This window comes from Ceratotherium simum, chromosome 23 (genome assembly GCF_057802395.1).
Source record: "Ceratotherium simum simum isolate JZ-2026a chromosome 23, ASM5780239v1, whole genome shotgun sequence".
Lineage (NCBI taxonomy): Eukaryota > Metazoa > Chordata > Mammalia > Perissodactyla > Rhinocerotidae > Ceratotherium > Ceratotherium simum.
Window position 1 is genome coordinate 18,475,651 of NC_141922.1, and position 19,700 is coordinate 18,495,350.

The 19,700-nt window shown below is 45.9% G+C and overlaps 1 protein-coding gene across 2 annotated transcripts; it reads left to right on the forward strand.

Annotated features, from left to right (window-relative positions):
* Window positions 1-1,723: 1,723 nt before the first annotated feature.
* On the forward strand, window positions 1,724-17,906 carry C23H8orf76 (chromosome 23 C8orf76 homolog). Of its 2 annotated transcripts, none has more exons than XM_004431098.3 (6): window positions 1,724-1,868; window positions 4,775-4,870; window positions 5,619-5,762; window positions 9,446-9,903; window positions 13,992-14,124; window positions 17,574-17,906. In XM_004431098.3, exons 1-6 carry the CDS (start codon window positions 1,755-1,757, stop codon window positions 17,769-17,771), a joined length of 1,143 nt encoding a protein of 380 aa, XP_004431155.1. In that variant the 5' UTR covers window positions 1,724-1,754; the 3' UTR covers window positions 17,772-17,906. The 2 variants fall into 2 exon arrangements, with proteins under 2 accessions (XP_004431155.1, XP_087303609.1); XM_087447483.1 differs by having other exon boundaries at window positions 5,622-5,762.
* The last annotated feature ends 1,794 nt before the right edge of the window (window positions 17,907-19,700 follow it).

Genomic DNA, 19,700 nt, shown 5'->3' on the forward strand with positions numbered 1-19,700 from the left:
TATTAGTGAATAAATGCAACTTTATTGTGTACACAAATCCTCCACGACTTTGCAGAAAAAGAACTGAAAGGGTTCTTAGTGGTAAAAAGGCTAGAAACCCCTGAGCTCAGGAATCCTGAGTTCAAAGGGCAAAGAACTCTTACCTGTAAACTGCCCGTCCGTGGCTTCCTGACCGTTTCAGCAGAATATCCAGCTCAGTTAGTTGTTGGGCCAGGAGGAGGCTAGCCCTGGGAGGGCTCAGAACAGGAGAGGATGGAAGTTCTAAAACCAAACAGCCTTCAAAAAGAAAAATCTGAAAACATTCTCGCTGTCTGCCTTTGCTTTGCTCTTACTTTGCACCGGGATGAGGAATTTTGAATGAACATGTATTTCTCACTTGCTATCTGACAGGCACTTTACACACATTATTTTAATCAGTGCCCATTTCACAAATCGGGTCACACAGCCAGCAAATAACTGAACCAGGATCGTGAACCCAGACAAATCTGGTGCTTGAAGCCCCTTCAACACTATGCTATGATGCCTTTTCTGTTAGGACAGGGCATTTTAGGATTGGGGCAAATATCTACCTTCTTTAGACTCCATTATTTCTGGGTGATGATATTATGGATACCTTTTTTCCTTCTATTTTTCTATAATTTCTAAATTTTTCATAATAAGGAGTATTACATCTATGATGGGAAAACAAACTTTTTTTTTTTAATGGCCCTTCTCTGGTTGAATTCATCAGTAGCTAATGCCTGGAGGCTGTCCTGGTGGAGCCTTCCACCCAACGCTGTTGGATATATGGGCTGGTTCTAGATTTGGGGAGTCGTCAGCAGAGAGATGGATTTTGAAACTTTAACGAGTGGATTAGCTTCCCATAGGGTGAATTTGTGGAATAGAAAACTGGGTTGAAGAAAGAACTTCGGAAGAAGAACTGGTGAGTGAGGAGACATAAGAGGAATACCAGGGAAAACCTCCATGTCGCTCACCTGCTGTGTCATATGGCACAGGAATACTGCGCTGTGCAATGCTGGCCAGTATTTTGTCAACAATTTCTACTTTCTAGTCTCAAGGAATAGCTTGAAAGTATAAGAATTCTAGTATGTTAGTCTTAGAATCCTGGGATTTGGGGGGTTTCTCCAGGTAGAATTAATGGTCCTTGATCGGGCCCCAGAGTACATCTCTACGTCCTCTGCTTTATAAACGCGCGAATTACTCTGGTCCTTGTTATCGGTGGTGGTGTCTCTTCTCTGGAGACACGGGAAATACTGCCTCCTTACTTCATTTCCCAGCTCTCAACCACGTAATAATTGATCCTGAGCAAGTTACTTAACTTCTCTAAGCCCCAATATCTTCATTTGCAGAAGAGCAATCACTGTGCATTTCATAAGTTGTTGGGAGAGGATATAAAGTGCAAAAAATTGCTTAACACTGTGCCAGGAATATCGTCAGTCGCGAAAAACTGGTACCTACCAGTTTTAACCAGCTACCCTGGGGCCAGTGCTTTTGATGCGTGCAAGAATCGCTCTGTCCATCTCCTGAAACCGAGAAGTCAAACTCGGGTTCGGCGAGTTTGTCAGATAAAAATCGCAGCTCAACAGTGACTTCCCACTTGCAGCCGGCCAAGCCCGGGTTAGGCCCCGCCAAAAACTACAAGTCCCAGCATGCCGCGCTCTGGGGCTTGGCGCACTCGCCTCTTCCGCGTTGGCTCCCACGTGGGCGCCGCTTTAGGCACCGCCTCTGCTCGATGCCCCGGCAGTGGGCGCGCGATGGAGGGTGGGTGCTGGTTCGGCGGCGAGTTCGAGGACTCGGTGTTCGAAGAGAGGCGGGAGCGGCGGCCCGGCCCCTCCACGTCCTACCGCGCCAAGCGCTGCGAGCCGCAGGTAAGAGGCCGGGCCTCGCCCTCGCGGGTCTCGGCCGGACGGCGCGTGAGACGCCCCACGCCCGCGTCGCCTTCCGCTGAACTCCAACCCTCCCGGCCCGAGCGGCCGCCGCCTTCCCGGGCTGACCCTCTGCCCACCCAGGCCTCGCGTCATCCCTTCCCCCGACGAGGAACGGCCCCGCCCACTCTGCCCACCAGGGCGGGAGGAACCCCCGCGCCGTCCGTGGTTAACTCGCACGTGTCTCCCTACGGCCAGCGGGTCTCTCTCCCTGCTCTAAGGTCTGCAGTAACTCCCGTGTGCCTTCGCTGACTCTGCAGCCGGGCAGTCCGGGCCCCCAGAAATCCGGCCACCCCCTACTTGTCAAACCTTGGTGGTGTCTGCTCCCCAAATGGTGACGTCCTACCCACGGGCCTGCCCTTGTTCCGTGAATTCCCCCCGCCCACCTTAACCCCGCGCTGACGGTCAAAATCGTTCAATTGTATCCATTTCTCAAGGCACATCTTAAATGCCGCGTCCTCGAAGAAGTCTTCTCTGATTCCCTCTTCCCATCTAATAGTTTTGTCTTTGACTCCTTTCTCCCCTTTGAGCTTCTATTAAAGCACTTGTCAGTGTCCCAGAGTGCTAAATGATCACATGGGAATGGGTGCTTAACTTTATGTCCCCCGCAGTGCCAAGCAGTTTTTCTTCATAGGAGCTCCGTAAATATTTTGAATTAGCAGAGTATTACTTTGTATCATTTCATGTATGTCAATTTCATCTCACCAATAATAGCTACTATTTATCAAGAACTTACCTGTTCCAGGCATTCTGCTGGATTCCTTTACCTGTTGGCTGATTTTTCCTTACAACCATTGTATTTACACGTCACGTGCTCAGTAATTACTGAATTGTATTTTTGGTCTGTTTCACGTAGGTTTTCTCCTTAACCACATGCAGTCTTCCAAAGTTACCTCTAGTGTTTGATCATGTAGACTAAAATCAGGGAATAGGCTGGGAGGTCATGTGGTGCAGCATTAAAAAGCCGTGGTTATGAGGCAGGACCCTTGAATTTCAGTGCTGGCTTTCCCACTTGCCTCTCAAGATGTCAGTTCCTTTTTTGTCATTTGGGAAAAGAATATTTGCTGGCTCACAGGGTATTGTGAGGATGAAATGAGAGAATACTTTGTCAGGTGTGATGTGCTGTATACTTAAAAAGTAAAACCCAAAGATCACTTGTCTTTAATATATGATACTGCTCATAAACTCAGAGAGGCCGCATTCAAGTCGTGTTGGTTTCCCTAAGTGTCAAACCAGGAGTTGGGGTTGGAAGATTTCTGTTGTCCCTTCCTGCTCGGATTCTGTGTGGGACCAGATGTTGGCCTTATCCAGCACTTCACCTCTTAGTCACATCCTCATTCACAGCTCTTCCCTCCCTCTTCTTATCAGAAAGGGGTATTTGAAGCCATTCCCTGTTTGAATTCTTGCAGGCCTGCAGGTTAGGTGGGAGAATAAAAATAATCATTTGAAAGCCAATTTTGCTTGATCATTTCCCAACAGGATAATGGAAATTGGATGGAGGTTTGCAGTTATGCAGTTATTCTTCAAGAACTTGGGATTGGGTAATAATCCTATACAGTATGTGACTGGAGAGCCGTGGAGTGCACAGGGAAGTTATGGGTTCAGTATACAGACTGTTGTTGAGTTACACAGTACTTCAGGAAGGGCAGAAAGACAGCGGTGACCAGCTCTCTCCACTGTGATGGATCAGCTCAGGAGAGGAACTGTTTTACCAAGGTAACAGGGACAGTGATACCCAGGCAACTCTTAGAAATAGAACCAAGCAATTTCAGCGTGTTGGGGGAGCCATCACAAATGCAGTTACGTTTGTAACCAGATAACATTTAACTGGGGATGGATTTCATTCAGCCTCAGTGTTTTACTGTGATGAGATCCTTCTTTGGAGCTGGGAAAACTGGGACACAGAGTGCGATTTGTCACACCTCTTTTCTCATCCTAACATTCTTTAGTCAATAACCAAGAAATCTCAGCCTCCCTTTCCTTTCTATCCATAGGGTTTAAATCAGCAGAAAAGTGAATAAAATATTCCAGATGGGCCTGTCTTCAGCCTTTTCTCCAGCAGGTCTTTGACATTCAACTATAGGGAAGCTTCCTTTCAGCCTGAATTTCTGTCTCCTCTTTGCTTAGATTCTACTTTTTTATTTTTTTTGAGGACGATTAGCTCTGAGCTAACATCCGATGCCATCCTCCTCTTTTTGCTGAGGAAGATTGGTTTTGGGCTAACATCTCTGCCTGTCTTCCTCCACTTTACATGGGATGCTGCCACATCCCATTGGTAAGCGGTGCATCGGTCCGTGCCCGGGATCCGAACCTGTGAACCCCGGGCCACCAAAGCGGAGTGTGCGAAGCAGAGTGCGCGAACTTAACCGCTATGCCACCAGGCCAGCCCCTACCTTTTGCTTTTACAACATTTGCATAATAGCACTGTAACAATAATTCTTCTTTCCTATGTCCTTTCCATAAAGATTTGTCAGTCCCTCTTCCATGACTTGAAACATTTCTTTACAAGGAAACTCAGTCTAAAGAACCAGAATGAACTGTGCTAGTTAAATGCAGGTTCCCAGGCACCATGACCCCCTATTGAAAATGCTGCAGATGAAACCGTATACTTCTCTGCTTTTTCAGTTGAGAGGTTTCATACTATTCGTATGTTTATTACTTGTGATAGTTTTAATCAAAACTGGGCCATCATTAAAATTGTCATGCTTCTTTGTCAGATGTTTTCCCCGAGTCTCATCCTGAAGAGGTATTTTTTTTGAGGTTTAATTGTGTATAGGAAATTCCTTCTGGGTATGAGGTGGGAAAGTATAGCTTCATTCTCAGTAATATGCTATATTCACAACTTCTAGTGGTTTTATGAAGAAACGGGGAGCAGTGATGATGTTGAAGCTCTGACTGTCCAGAAAGTCAAAGGGGACCTGGCGTACAGACGGCTAGAGTACCAGGTAGAATTCAGCCTATACAAGAGTGCGCTTCTTGAAGTGGGCCCCTGTTCTGTCAGTTACAGCGTATGTGAATAACAGTGTGCTTGGCTGTGAGTGGGTTGTTTGTGAAGATAAATTTAATCTTTTGTGATATGTGTTTCTAATCTTAGAATCCCAAGTTTCTATCCTTTCTCCATGGCTCTATACAATTTGTTTTGTTTCCTGTAACTCCAACATAGGGATCTTTTTGGGATCCTTGTAGGTCTGTTTCCCCAGGTTCTGTATCTCGCACTATGTGGGAGCCTCTAGCACGGATACCTCATGGTGTCAGAGGAGCAAAGCGCCCCAAAATGTAAGAACAGGGAAGAGTTAACAACTTGATACCAGCTTGCTTTACATATAGATCTCATTTCATCTTTGCGAGAGTCCTGTTGTTATTTTGCTGATGAAAAGGATATACAGCAAGTTGGTGGCAAAACCAGGATTCAAACCATGGTCTGTTTGACTCCAGAATGCTCTTCCTACCCTAGTGTGATGTTTTCCATGGTAGTAGTGGTTACATTCTCCAGCCATCATCTCTACCTTTTAGAAAAATAGTGCTGACTGAAATACTCAGGTCTTCCTTAGTTCATCGTTGGGCCAATGTTAACATTACCTTCTGCTTAGGAAAAAAAAATCATCCCTATAACTGAATCCTTTCTCTACTATGTTTTCCACCTTTCTTTTCTTCCCTTCTCTTCCTTTCCTTTATTTAACAAATAATCGCCAGAAGGCCCTGCAGGAGTATTCCAGTATCTCTGAAAAATTACCATCTACGAATTTGGCCATGAAAAGGGACGTCCAGGAAGGGCAGGCTCGGTGTCTGGTTCACCTGGGAAGGCACGCAGAAGCACTAGAGATCGCCGCAGACTTGGTGAGTGGTTTCCTTGCTTATTTTCATCTGCTTTCCTAGGATGGTTGAATAGTTTATTTTCTAAAAAAAAAGGAAAAACAACTTCTTGCCAGCAGCAAAATCTGTGGATTTGGATAAGCGGAAGAGAATTGTCAGTGGTGTGAGAACTTTATGATGATGAACAGTTTGGAGCTCTAGACATAATTGTTTTCTTGTAATATATTTTCCTGTGTATGCTCAAAATTCTTCGTTGCCTGAAAATCTCATTTGCAAAGGTTTTACTCTCATTAGGAGTAAATACTCAGAGTGGAAGGATTATCAGTGATCTGTTTTCTTTAGATTTTTTTTCATTGTATTTTCCATAATTTCTACCATGAACATATATTACTTTTGTAAACGGGAAAAAAAGTGACAGAAAATGACTAAATGTCATTCTGAGCCAAGCTTAATAATCCTTTTTATTTTTAAATGGCATTTACAGCATTTTTTTAAAGGATAAAGAAAAGCAGTTCTTTGCAATTCTAGATTCTGCTTGTTTTCGAATTAAGGCACTTATGGTTTTCTTCTATGGTTTTTTGTGTAAATTTTGTATGAGGATTGGTCTGAGTTGACCAGTCGTAGTTTATAGATGAAAATGGGTTTTCTTCCTCAGAAGGAATTAATGAGGCACCAAGACACTGGTCTCGAACCCTGTGGATCTAGTCGACCAGAGGTCAGCGTAAAGTATGCATGCCACTGAGCTGTCCTCCTCCGGCTCCTCATCTAAGAGAAATCCCTAAAGGTGCTTCCCGAGGGGTTCATTGCGTAGGACCTCAGCCTCTTGCAGTTGGAGGAAACCTCTGCGGTAACTGTCTTCAGAACATGGGAAACAGCTGTGTTCTTTCTTCTCCCCTCTGCTAATTGTGGGTTAACTCTGAAACTGGAAGATGAAATTACCTTGTTAAGGGAGCACAAGGCGTGAACAGAGAACTTGGTGGAATTGAACAGTGTTCATTCTCAGTCTCCCTGGTCTGCCAACAGCAACTTTGGCCCTTCTGCTACCTTTTTCTAGACGTCAGTTCCGTGCTTTGTGATGGTTCTGCTCTCCCATCCTCTCTCTTCCTGGCACCTCTTGCACGTCACAGTTGTGTTTTGTCTTCCCTGCCTGGACCTCTGAAGGCAGAGGCAGCTAGATTGGTGTCCGGGACTGGATTAGCTCTATGGTTCCTCCTCGCTTAGTAAGTCTCTGTTTCTGTGGCTCAGAGAAAGATCTGTTGCTGGTTCGCAGACGCCAGGTTTCCAGAGCTTGGGATGGTTTCCAGGCAGGAGGAGGGACCGGCCAGAAGACCTTCCACTCTGGTCAGGACTTGGAGAACTGTTCATCCGGCTTCTGGGTGCCCTGTCGGGGAGGATGGGAAGGAAACGGGCAGTGCAGGCTAGTGGGTCTCACCCCTTTCTTTAGGTCTCTTCACATGGTCTCAGTGGACCCTGCCTATTTGCATGGTTTTCTCATTTCCTGGCATCCGTGTTTTGTTTTGTTTTTTAAATTTCTTCCCTACTTGCAGACCGTCTTCTTTCGTTAGTAGCTCTGGCCCATTTCTGGTTTTTGCCTCGGTGGTGTTTGGCCCCTCACGTTCTGTAGGGTGACAGGGCAGTATACAGCATTGACCAAAACAGATATCTGGTCCTGGAGTGCCCGTCAGGACATGAACATGTGCTCACAGCTTCTATTGACGTTTATTCACCTCTCTTCTTAATGATTTTTGGATAAAATTTGTAATAGAACTTATTTCTTAAATAATTTAAACATCTTCTTATAGTGGCTGATATGCTCATGTGATGAACCGTGATAAGCAAGCTGCTTTCTGACAGTAAAGGACTCTTTTTCATTTATGCACTCTACAGACATTTATTTCAGTCCTGCCGTGTGCCTGGTTCTAGGTTCAATGCTAAGGAGACAGATAACCCATATCCATACCGTGCACATACATGCTCGTCTCGTGTCTAGTGGAGAATCCTAAGCCAGCTAACATGCATCAGCGCTTCTGAAGTACCCTTCATTCTGTGACCTCCAGTGTGACTGTAGCTCTGCTGCTTACTAGCTGTGTGACGTCAGGCAAGTTAGATAACTTCTCTGTGACTCAGTTGCCTCATCTGTAAAATGGGGATAATAATAGAATCTATTTTAAAGATTTGCCGTGAGAATTAAATGAGTAAAGCCCTTAGAATAGTTCCTGGCACATGGTAAGCACTCAGTGAGTGTTAACTGTTGTCACCATCATCACCTTACAGAAGGAGCTGCAATATTCTGGAAAAATCACACACACTCATTTCAATGGAATTTAATTTCCAGAGAGTTATTTACTAGTTATGCTATCAAAACCCTCGCATCCAAATCATAGTTTGTACGTCACAACCTCAACCCCAGCACACACATATATTGCTTTCTCAATACAAATGTGTTTTTACACAATCTAAGGCGCTGCAGACTGGTGTAGGAGAAAGGTAGTATTTGTTTCGGATAATCTATATGTGTTGCTTTCCTTATTATAAATAAAAGACATGAAGATGTGTTACTCAGCAGTTATTAAACATCTGTTGTGTCTGAGGTGCTGTGCTCTGTACAAGGAATTCAACATTCAACAAAAACTCTTTGGAACGTAATGGTCTGTTGGGAAGGACAGAATACCAAACAATAGTAATAATAAACCCAGATCAGTTCTGTCATTGGGAAGGTACGGTATGACCAAATAGGTTGCATGGGGCTTTATTTCCTACCTTTTCACTCAATATATGCATATTTAGGATCCTCCCCAAACTTCCACTCACTGGTCTGCCAGCTTCTTCAGGCTGCGTACTGGGTGGTTTTACTCGTATTTCTTGCTCTGTGTAGTTCTGAGTGGGAGCTTGATCTAGAAACTAGTTGGCCAGGTTTTCCTTAGACTTAAAATCAACTGAAAGGTGACTGTAGTCTGCCATCTGCTCTCCGCAGACTTGAACTTAGAAAAAGAGGGCTTGTTTTCCATAACCCACGGGGCTTTTGCCACATGGCAAGTTAGGCAAGAGGCGGTGGCTCTGGTTAAGGAGACTTGAAAAGGATTTTCTGATCAGAAGGAAACCAAGTAACCCCCTCTAGCCAAAAATAATTGGCCTAATAGTTACCAGGGAAGCATTTGGATTCAATTAGGATGCATCATGAAACACTGAGAGCTTCAGGGCGATCCTGTTAAGATGCGTAAGCCAAGTAAAATTTGGAAATAGAGTCAGTTCGAATCCTCAAGGAAATTACCAATTGGAATTTTAGAAAGCCTGGAATATTAAAATGGAACCATTAGCCCAGGGTATAAAAAAGTTGGCCTTGGGTCTTTCAGATATCTGGCTGAAGACAATAAAGATTATGATGAAAACTGAACATAAGCTGCCATGTATGTTTTTGGTGTGGAACTTTGTCAGGCCACCATCACGTGAATTATGTTATTATGACATTAGGGTGTTTGAGGGTGCCTGGAGATTATTTTGCTGGGTTGTACATATTTCTCTAGGTTTATGGTTGCAAGCTGAGATCTATTGAAAAATATTTAGTTCACTCTACTTCTGCGGCTACTGAATCATACTTCTAATTTTTCTTATTTAGAACATATGCAACTTGGGTTTTTAGGCATCTCTGTTTTTATGTGGAAAACATCCTGCAGTTTAAGGTTTTTAACCTTTTTTTTCCTCCTTAGGAAAATAAAGCAACTAACACAGACCATTTAACCACCGTGCTCTACCTCCAGTCTGCTATTTACTCAAGTTTGCAGAACTTGGAGAAAACAATTTTCTGCCTACAGAAACTGATTTCTTTGCATCCTTTTAATCCTTGGAACTGGGGCAGATTGGCAGAGGCTTACCTGAATCTGGGTCCATCTCTGTCAGCATCATTGGCGTCATCTCAGAAACAGAACAGTTTCACTTCAAGTGATAAAACTATCAAATCCTCCTTTCCACCCTCGGAAAAAGACCGTCTTTTGTGTTTGCCTGAAACGTTGCCTGGGAGCTCTGTGTTTCCTGTGGAAGCAGGCAGCAGTAATAACCAGAAGAATGAGAAAGCACTTAAAAATGTTCCAAACTGTACGGCAGAAAAGAGAGCAGCAGTCTCGCTAGAGACTCAGATGAAAGCCTGTGCCTGTCTTATACGAACCAGGTAAATGAAGAGTGGATTGAACAACACATGGACTAATTAAAGGTTTTAGTTTTCTAATTTTTTTTTTTTTTAAAGATTTTATTTATTTTATTTTTTCCCCCCAAAGCCCCAGTAGATAGTTGTATGTCATAGCTGTACATCCTTCTAGTTGCTGTATGTGGGACTCGGCCTCAGGATGGACGGAGAAGTGGTGCCTCAATGCGCACCCGGGATCCGAACCCGGGCCACGAACCCGGGCCACCAGCATCACAGCGCGCGCACTTAACACCAAGCCACAGGGCCGGCCCATTAGTTTTCTAATTTTAAGCTTCAAAAAATTCTAGGTTAGACACTTGGTATATGTTTTTGAGAGTTTTCCTATGGTCTAGACCGAATCCTTTGAATGTGTCCTTTTAGTATGTAAAATTTAGAAACAAAACTATATTTGCTCAAAGATACAACTTGTATCATTAGTCAAGGTAAAATGTTAAACATTAAAATTAGGAAAAGAGAATTAAATGTATAAAACATTGACAAAGGGGGAAGAGGTATTTTAAACAAGGAATTTTTCACTCGTACGTTCCACAGAAATCTCCTGAAGGAGAAACTCTGCGCTTGTGTTTGATTCACTATTAATAATGTGAACAAACAATGTTTAATTCATTCCAAAGAGAATTCCCGTGGTTTAGGGACTCCAAATGGTTTGAATCCATCGAGTATGAGAGTTGAAAGGAAAGGGGAGTATACACTGGGCCAATTCTGTAATTTATGAGAGAAACACTCCCTTGGGTTTCTAATGATACCAAAAAACATAAAGTTGTATTTTGTTTTCTTTTTTTTTTTTTTGGAGGAAGATCAGCCCTGAGCTAACATCCATGCCAATCCTCCTCTTTTTGCTGAGGAAGGCTGGCCCTGAGCTAACATCTGTGCCCATCTTCCTCCACTTTATATGGGACGCCGCCACAGCATGGCTTGACAACTGGTGCCTCGGTGCGCGCCTGGGATCCAAACCCCAGGCCCCCAGCAGCCGAGGGCATGCACTTAACTGCTACGCCACGGGGCCGGCCCCTGTTTCTTTTTTAACTCGGGAGAATTCAAGAACTATTGATTAACAGTGAGGCTTACTGAGAAGTAGTATCTATTTGGTGGGTTTTAAACTTTATTCAGCAGATGTTTATTTAATGTTGACAATGTCCCTTTAGTTCAGAAGTACATTGAATGGCAGCTGTGTGCCAGGTGCCTGCTGGGTGCTGGGATCATAAAGATTGTTAAAAAAGAGTCTTTTTCCTTATACAACACACTGTATTGAGGAAAATATACATATAGTCAGTGACTGGCCACACAGGCGCTGAACAGTGTATTAGTAGTGTGCACAGAGCTCTCCAGGGACCAGTACACAGGAGCTGTGCCGTGTGGCAGGAAGGAGGAAGCCTTTACAGAGGGGACGAGGCTTCTGTGGAACATTCCTGGAACCTTTGTCAGCTGTGTGGATAAGTGCGTACTAGGTGCTTCGTATACACTATTTCATTTTAATCCTCACCACCCTCTGGGGTAGATGTTGGGATCCCACTGTGTAGACTAGGAAACTGATTTAGAATCACGCCCAAGTGACACAGCTCTGAAGTGCTGCCAGGATTTGGGCCCAAGTCTTTGACTCCAGAGCCTGTGTTCTTTCCAGGATATCTTGCTGACTCCATGGAATATTCCCCAGCTGAGGAGTGGCATGCCAGGTAAAGAGGAAAAAAGCACCGCCCGACGGGTGGAAGGGCCGCTGTAGCACGGCGCTGTCGCGTGGGCTGGTACGGCGCGAGCAGCATTGGTGGGGCAGCTCCGGGGGGAGGCGGTAGACCAGGAGGCCGGGACGGCGGCGTAAGCAGGAGGCAGACTGCGGTCAGATCTCATTTTAAGGAACCTAAAAACTTGTTACTGAGTGAATGAATCTGGACACCTCCACTTGCCAGCTGTCTGAGCTACACAAATTACCACTTAAATTCTCTGATCTCCACTTCCCTCATCTTGACAAGCTGGAGAGATGGGGAACGTCTGCTTCCTGAGGCGGTGAGAAGTGAAGTCTCTGAAACACTTGCTGCAGGGTGCAGCGTGCAGTAGGTGTTTGGTGAGTGTGGTGCTTGTGTGCTTCGGGTTTTATTAGTACAAGAAGTCAGAGGGAAGGCCTGAAGAGTAACTGGAGGGTTAAATGTGGAAATGGTGTGGCAAGAGTTGTGATCTCAGAGAGAGACCTGGTGGCTGGGAGGATGTGTTAGAAGAAGGAGTTGGAGGCAGGAGCCCAGTGAAGGGGCTGTGCAATATCGGGGGGAGGTGGTGAGGACCTGGCCTAGGACCGTGCAGTGGTAATAAAAAGAGGAGTGGATGTCACTGCAGGATGGAATAGACAAGACGTGGTGACCAGCTGAGTGTGAGGGAAGGATTCCTCTTCACTCCTAGAGAAAGAGGACTCAAAGGCGGCGGAAGAGTTTACCTTGGGTGTGTGGGTGCATGGCGGTGCCTTTCACTGGGACAGGACAGATTTAGGGTGGAAGGAATGATTTTCGGTCTCGTGTGCTGAGATTCAGGTGCCTGTAGGGTGTCCGGCTGGAGCTTTGCATTAGGAAATGGGAGTTGAGCTCAGAAGAAGGGAGCTCGAGGTGAAGGAGCTTCAGGGAAGAGCTCAGCAGTATGGTGGTAGTGAGAAGTCGGGCTTGATTCTGAGAAGAGGGTTTGATGGCTGGGGCTCATTTGTGACCTCTGAGAGGCAAGTTCAGGAGTGGTGCGGTGACGGGTAGATTGCAGAGGGTTGAGGAGTGAATGAGCATGAAGTAGAAGGAGCAAGTATAAGCTGTATTCTCAAGTAATTTCGGGAGCAAGCAAGCAAGCACCTAAATTCACAAATGTGAATGCCTTCAGAGGCCAGGAAGGTCATGGGGACTGTTAGAGGGAATGTGAATCAGGTCCTGTCTTCCATAAACCTCTCCAGCGGCTTCCCACTGCACTGACGTAACTTCCACGTTCCTTTCCGTGGCCTGCAGGGTCTGACGTGAGCTGGCCCTGCCTCTGTCTTTCTCCTCATTCACTCCAGTTTTTCCTCCCTGGCTGTGTCCCAGCCACGGTGATCTTTTTTGTGATTTTCAAACACGTCAAGCTAGTTCTTGTGTCAGGGCCCCTTCCCCCAGATAGTCCTGTGGCTGGCTCCTCCTCATTTAGGTCTTAGCTTGAGTGGTATCTCAGAAAAGCCTGCCTTCACTGCCCCTCTGAGGTAAACACTTCGTCCATCCTCTCTTGGATTTTTTTTTTCATAGCATGCATCACTACCTGAAATAATTTATTTGTGATCTCTCTCCTTCCATTCCGTGAAGCAGGAACCTGTCAGTTTGCTCACCAATATCTTCGAGGCCTAGAGTAGCGTGTGGTACATTCCTCAAGACATGAAATGAGTGAACAAGAGAGCTGACTGCTTCTGGGTATACCGCTAGGGACCAGTGAGGCCTGAGGGAAATTGGAAAAATCTACACATTCAATATTTTAACAATCAATCAAGAGAAGGAGCCGTGTGAGGAGGCCAGGAGGGAGGAGGAAAGAGGAGACCAGGTTATGATCGTGACGGGGAAGTCAGTGGTGAGGCGACTGCCAAGTGGTCATCAGAGGGTCATTACAGATCTGGCCCTGTTTTGGTGGCTGCAGTGTGCTAGGGGATCTGACTGGTCCTTGAGGTCACTTTGCTGTGGGTTCAGGGAGATGGAAGGTCACAGAACAGTGACTTCAAAGGAGCACATCCAACATGTGGGGGTGGAGCCTTTGATTGGGAAGCTGATTCTTTTCACTCCAAATTATTTGTGCTTTCAATCACTTGACTTTACAGGAAGCCCTTTTGAGGTTTTGCTCTCTAAAGATTTCTTTGAGAAGCTTTGGTCTGTGAATTTTAGAAAAGATGGCTCTCCAGTGTGGAGTTGGGCAGTTTGTTCCGAGTGAGAAGCTGTGGGGTTCACAAGAGGGTGAGCTCCTCCCGTTAGCCTGTGGGAGCCGCATGCCGCTGAATGCCTGTGCTGCGCGGGAGCCTTTCCTCCCCGCCGCCCCTGATGCGGCGCCTACACATGGTGCTTCCTGTTTTCCAGGCTTCTGCTTCAGCTCACCCAGTCTCAGCAAACGTCGTTTGCTTTGGAGAGGAACTTACAGACTCAGCAGGAAATTGAAGATAAAATGAAAGGGTTCAGCTTCAAAGAGGACACTTTGCTGCTGATAGCTGAGGTGAGTTTATGTGAAACGGGGCATCGTAGATATTTTTCCTGGCTCCGATACCATATTTTATAAAACGGGCAAATCCCATCTACTAGAGGACTTCTGTCTCCCTCCTTTACGTGCCTTTTGATCACTTAATCCCCCAAAGCGGCCCCTTCAGCATCCTTCTCCTGCAGCATGCTAGAAGGCGGGGGCTGTGCTTCCTGTACGTGTCGGTGCTGGTTAGCACCTGCCTGCTTGAACAGCATAAATGCCCAGTAACTGCTTTCTGACTGCTGAATAAAGGAGGGAATGAATGTTGACATTTGGGCAGTACTTCTGTATGTTTTTTTCTCCGTGCATCCTCCCGATGGCCTGTGGGATAGGAGCTGGGAGGGAGGCTCCGACAGGTCGTGACTAGCCTAAGGTCAGATTTTAAGTGGCACCCATCCAGCTACAAGTCCATTTTCTTTCTTCTCCACCCTGTTACTACTTCAATGATTGCAGAGAAATTCAAATGTCAACTTTTTTTTAAGCTTTATTACCTTTTTAAAAAATATGCTGTTGAAACTTCTTAGGATGGCATTTGGAGATTATGTATTTAAATTACGCTGGTTCCTTTTAGTATGCTACACGTGAAACTTGATAGCTCAGGTACTTTTCCCATGAGACTAACTCTATCCATATACATCCTAATGTTATTCTTTCAAGACATACCTCCTGCATGTTTCTGATTGCCAGGCTCCCTCCTTCCTTCCCCGAGCCAAGCTCTCGTTGGGACGTCTTTTCGCTATTCTGGGACCACGCTTCCTGTCTATCCTCTGAGCCTTTTTCAACCATTGCCCTTCCCTGGGCTCTTCCCCGTGAGCCCAGATGCCCTGTCTGTCCCTCCTGATCTACCGGAGCCTCCTTAGTCGTTGTTTTCTTCGTGTTTCTACAGCATTTGTAGCTACTGACCGCTCACTCAGTGTTTCCTCTTCCTTCTATGTCTGAGAGGCTACCCGAGTCTGGGTTTCTCCTGTGTTTCTTACTATTCCTCTGCCTCTGGGGACTCCACCGGTCTCCTCTGTCTTTTTTTTTTTTTTTTTTTTTGGGAGGAGATCAGCCCTGTGCTAACATTTGCCAATCCTCCTCTTCTTTTTGCTGAGGAAGACTGGCCCTGGGCTAACATCCGTGCCCATCTTCCTCCACTTTATATGGGATGCTTGCCACAGCATAGCTTGCCAAGCGGTGCATCAGTGCGCGCCCGGGATCCGAACTGGCGAACCCCAGGCTGCCGCAGCTGAGCATGTGCACTTAACCGCTTGCGCCGCCGGCCGGCCCCTCCTCTGTCTTAAGTGATGACATTCCCTGAGGTTTCACTCAGGTTCTCTGTTCCCTCCACCTTTCTCCCACGGAAATCATAACCACACTCAGTTTCAGTGGTCACCTCTGGGTTGATTACCCTCCAATCTGTGTCTCTAGTCCCGTCTCTGGCACACTCGTGTCACATCTCAGATTAATTACCTACTGAGTGGTTAGTCTGAGATGATTGTTGATTATCTACTGTCACTTCAAGCACAAGATGTCTAAAATGGAGCTACTCATCAAAACACTTTCCAGTCAGTCTTTGGTCAGTGCCTAGCCTAGTGTGGACCCTTTCATAGACGTGGCCGGCAGTGAGCGTGTGTTGAGAGGAAGCCGAGAGGAGGTGGAGAGAACCATCTCTTCGTTCTACGCTTAATCGTTTTCGTTGGTCTTCGCTGTCATTCTTCTTTTATCCAGACCCAGAACCTCTCTAGCTGTGGGCTGCTTCTTCTCCATCTCACCTCCAGCCAGGCACCAAGCCCACCCTTCCTTCAGGTCCACCTTCATTTCTCTCCCACCGCTAGCACCCTGGTCCTTATCACCTCATGTTTGACTCCCACAGGGACCTCCTGGCTTGTCTCTCCTTGCTTCCTTGCTTTCTCCCCTCAGATCTTTCTTGAACATTGCTACTGGGTTCATCTTAAAACATTGCTTTGTCCACATTATCCACTTGTTTAAAAACTAAAATGTGTCACCATTACCTCAGAGGTCAGGTCTAGTGTAGGTACCTTGATTTAATGTCTAGGGCCTTCTGGAGAGCAGCCCCAAACCTATGACCTAGTAATTCCTTACACAAATCTTTGCTTCCACTAAACTAATCTGCCCATGTCTAACAACTTGTCCTGGATTTTCCCATCTCCACCTACTTACCGTTTCCATCCTCAAAGACCCAGCTGAAGTCCCACATCCTCTAGGAAGCTTTCCCTGAATGTCCTGGTCTATGGCCATTTCTCTGTCCTCTGAGCTCAGATAGAGTGATTGCTTGACTAGATAGCTCTTTGGGCCCTAAAAAAAAAAAGCAAGAATATGTCTTATATTTTCGACTAGATTTAGGTTCCTTATAAGTGAGAGTATCCTTATAAGTAAGACATCCTTGTAAGGTGTCTTAAACGTCTTCATGTCTGTCACCATGCTTGGTACCTCTGTGGGCCGACTGGAGTAGTAGTAGTTCTCCACCTGGGTGATGCATGTGACATACCTGTGGAGCTTTCTTAAGAAGACAAATGTCTGGGCCCCCATGGGGATTCTAACGTACGTTTCACTTTGTGCTCTGTGAATTTTACTTAGCATTGTGACATGAGCATGACCCTATATCCTTCAACATTCTTTGATTGCATACGTTTTTTTTCTTTTCATAGTTATTGGAATTAGGATCCATGTAAGGAGCACATACTGTTATTTGGTTCACTGTCTTGACTAAAGGTGGGCCGATGACTTAGTGGGTTCAGGTGCAAGCTTTCTATAACTTCAGTGTGGATGTCTTCTCAGAGAAGCTACCGCAGAATCGGGGCCTGCTTCTGGCCAGCAGGGAGCAGTATTGTGCCTTCAGAGGGCAAGCTGCTCCTTAAGGCCCTGAGGTTGCTGTGGTAACATTTCTAGAGGGATTCTCTCTCTGGGTCGGGAAAGGGTGGGTCGGCCCAGCTACTTGCTACTAGACTGTTTGCTGCCTGTGACGTCTTTGGAGAACTTCTAAGAGAAAGAATCTGTGCCCCCCCCCACCCCCCCCACAGCAGCAGTTATATTCTGCCCCAGCTCTGCTTTTCGGTCGTTTTACAAGGAGGGGTAGTCAGTCACAGTTGCATTCTGCCAACGGAAGATGCTCTTTGATGTCAGGAGACTGACTCGCACTCCCTGTAGGCTGATAGTCCTGCTGCCACCTGAGTCCTTCAGTGGCCGTTCACTCAGGGAATGATGAGGGTAGAAATACGGGATATTTAAGATACGTGGTCCTCGGATCACTACTTCTGAACAAACATCTTTTCAATATGTTGGAATGGTCGGAATTGTCCCCTGGCTGCTAAAGTATTTCTGCTTTTGTATGAAATCCGTTATTTAAACTTAATGAATAGCATAGTCTTCCGTTCCATGTCTGCTCCCCCTTTTATTGGGACAGGTGTTTTTCCCTCCTGCAGGTTATGGGAGAAGATATTGTCCCAGAAAAACTGAAAGACGAGGTTTACACAAAGGTGAAGTGTATTGGCCCCGCAGCCCTGACTGCCTTGGTGATCGCATCGTCGGAAGAATTTGAAGACAAGTGGTTCAGAAAGATCAGAGACCACTTGCGTCCCTTTGAAAATCAGTTGCATACAGATATACACATCTTGGCTTAGTGGTTTCTTTAAAAACAAAACAAAACATCCTGCACTGTATTAATTGCCCTTGTTTACTTCAGACAGAATCCACTGCTAATCATGGAGCATAGTGAATTAAAAATGACTATTTATGTTTTATAAAAATGGCTTCTCGGGGCTGGCCCCATGGTGTAGTGGTTAAGTGTGTGTGCTCCGCTGCTGGCGGCCCAGGTTCGGATCCCAGGCATGCACTGAGACACAGCTTGTCAAGCCATGCTGTGGCGGCGTCCCATATAAAGTGGAGGAAGATGGGCACAGATGTTAGCCCAGGGCCAGTCTTCCTCAGCAAAAAGAGGAGGATTGGCATGGATGTTAGCTCAGGGCTGATCTTCCTCACCAAAAAAAAAAAAAAAAGCCTCTCTTTCAGATTATTTCTAGTGTGTTCAGTTTCTTGATTTTTTTGTTTTCTCTTTAGATTTTTGCTGTTTACTTATCTTGAGCCTCCTAGCCCTTTAGAAGATATCTGTTGGGAAAGTGTATAAAAGAAGCTTTTAGATTTTATAGTCTTTTAAAAACAGTTACTCTATTGTAAGCAGCAGTGTAAGTGTCCACATGTTTAGGTAAACTCATCAGGAATGACCAAGAATGTTGAAACGTAACAGTAAACCATTTCTGAGAAGGGTGTGTCAAGGTCTGAGAAGGCTCTGAGATTTTACCCCACCTGTCAGCATGTTAGCCTGCCAGTTTCACGGATGCTCCAGGGGATTTTAGTACTCATGGCCCAGGAAGCCCTTTCTCTCCATCCCGTAAGCTACACCATAAGCATATTTGCATCACTTCTTCCCTCCAAGTCCCAAGGGGGAAATGCACATGGGCCCAAACCAGTGAGTGCACGTGTAGTGGTTGTGTTATAGGACAGGAACCCCGAGCTCAGGAAACCCCAGTCTTCTATAACGGGCAGTAAGCGTGCTCGCCTTGTACTCAGAGGAGGACGCCATCTCTTTTTGAAGGTTGTTTGCCCTGCAAGCATCATTGAAATGATCGTCTGGAACGAAGGGCAGCTAGTGCCTTGCTCACAAGACGTACAGAAACACGAGAGACCCGTGGAGCACTGTCTCCCAGGGTGATTTTCCCATCCTTTCAGCCACACAAATTATAATCACAGTCTGTAACAGCATCTTCACTGACAAAGGGCCATCACCTTACTCGAATTATCTGCGATGGAAGAGCTCCCTTATGAGAAGTGGAATTTACTAATAAACCAAAAACTTCATCCAGTGCTGTCCCACACACCTTTTCTTTTTCTCAGCAGAGGGAAGAGAATTCCAGCATGGGCAAAAAGGCGAGTCATCAGGATTTCCTTTCCACGTCACCTGCTCACTGCACCCTTTCCCAGGCCCCGTCCCCAAACAGACAAAGGTCCGATTTTGTTTGTATTTTGACTACCCTTTTAGTATGAGTGAGTGAGCGCAGGATGAGCAATTGCAAGTTTAGTCATTCATCTCTAGCGTGAAACAAAGGACTTTGTATGATTAGTAGACATTTCAGTTTTTAGGAACCATTGAAAAGTAGGGAAACCCCTCAGCAGCTCCCCATTGCCCTCCATCCATTCACTGAGTCGTGAACCATCACTTACTGAGCTCCTGTTACTTGAAAAGCATTGTCTGGTTGCCACGGAGACACTGGTGATCATGGAGTTTATGGTCTGGTGTGGATGGCCCTCAGGGTAGAGCCCAGCCTGGAACATGGTTTGCCAGGCCCTTCGCAGTAGAGCCACTGGCTGCCTAGGGCTTCATCTCCCCTGTCCCCGCTTTTGAATGTGCCCTAACTCACCTGCAGGCTTCCGCACAAGCAGCCGAGTCTGGAACCTCTCCCACCCCCGACATACGGCCAATTCACGTTCAGCGTTTAGGTCCCAACTTAGTGTTCACTTTCCAGAAGTCTCCATGCCCACGTGGTGGAAGGCTT

Coding starts and splice junctions, on each gene's coding strand:
- C23H8orf76 (XM_004431098.3), top strand. CDS start 1,755: ATGGAGGGTGGGTGCTGGTTCGGCGGCGAGTTCGAGGACTCGGTGTTC. Junction 4,871..5,618: donor ACAGACGGCTAGAGTACCAG/GTAGAATTCAGC, acceptor AATAATCGCCAG/AAGGCCCTGCAGGAGTATTC. Junction 5,763..9,445: donor TAGAGATCGCCGCAGACTTG/GTGAGTGGTTTC, acceptor TTTCCTCCTTAG/GAAAATAAAGCAACTAACAC.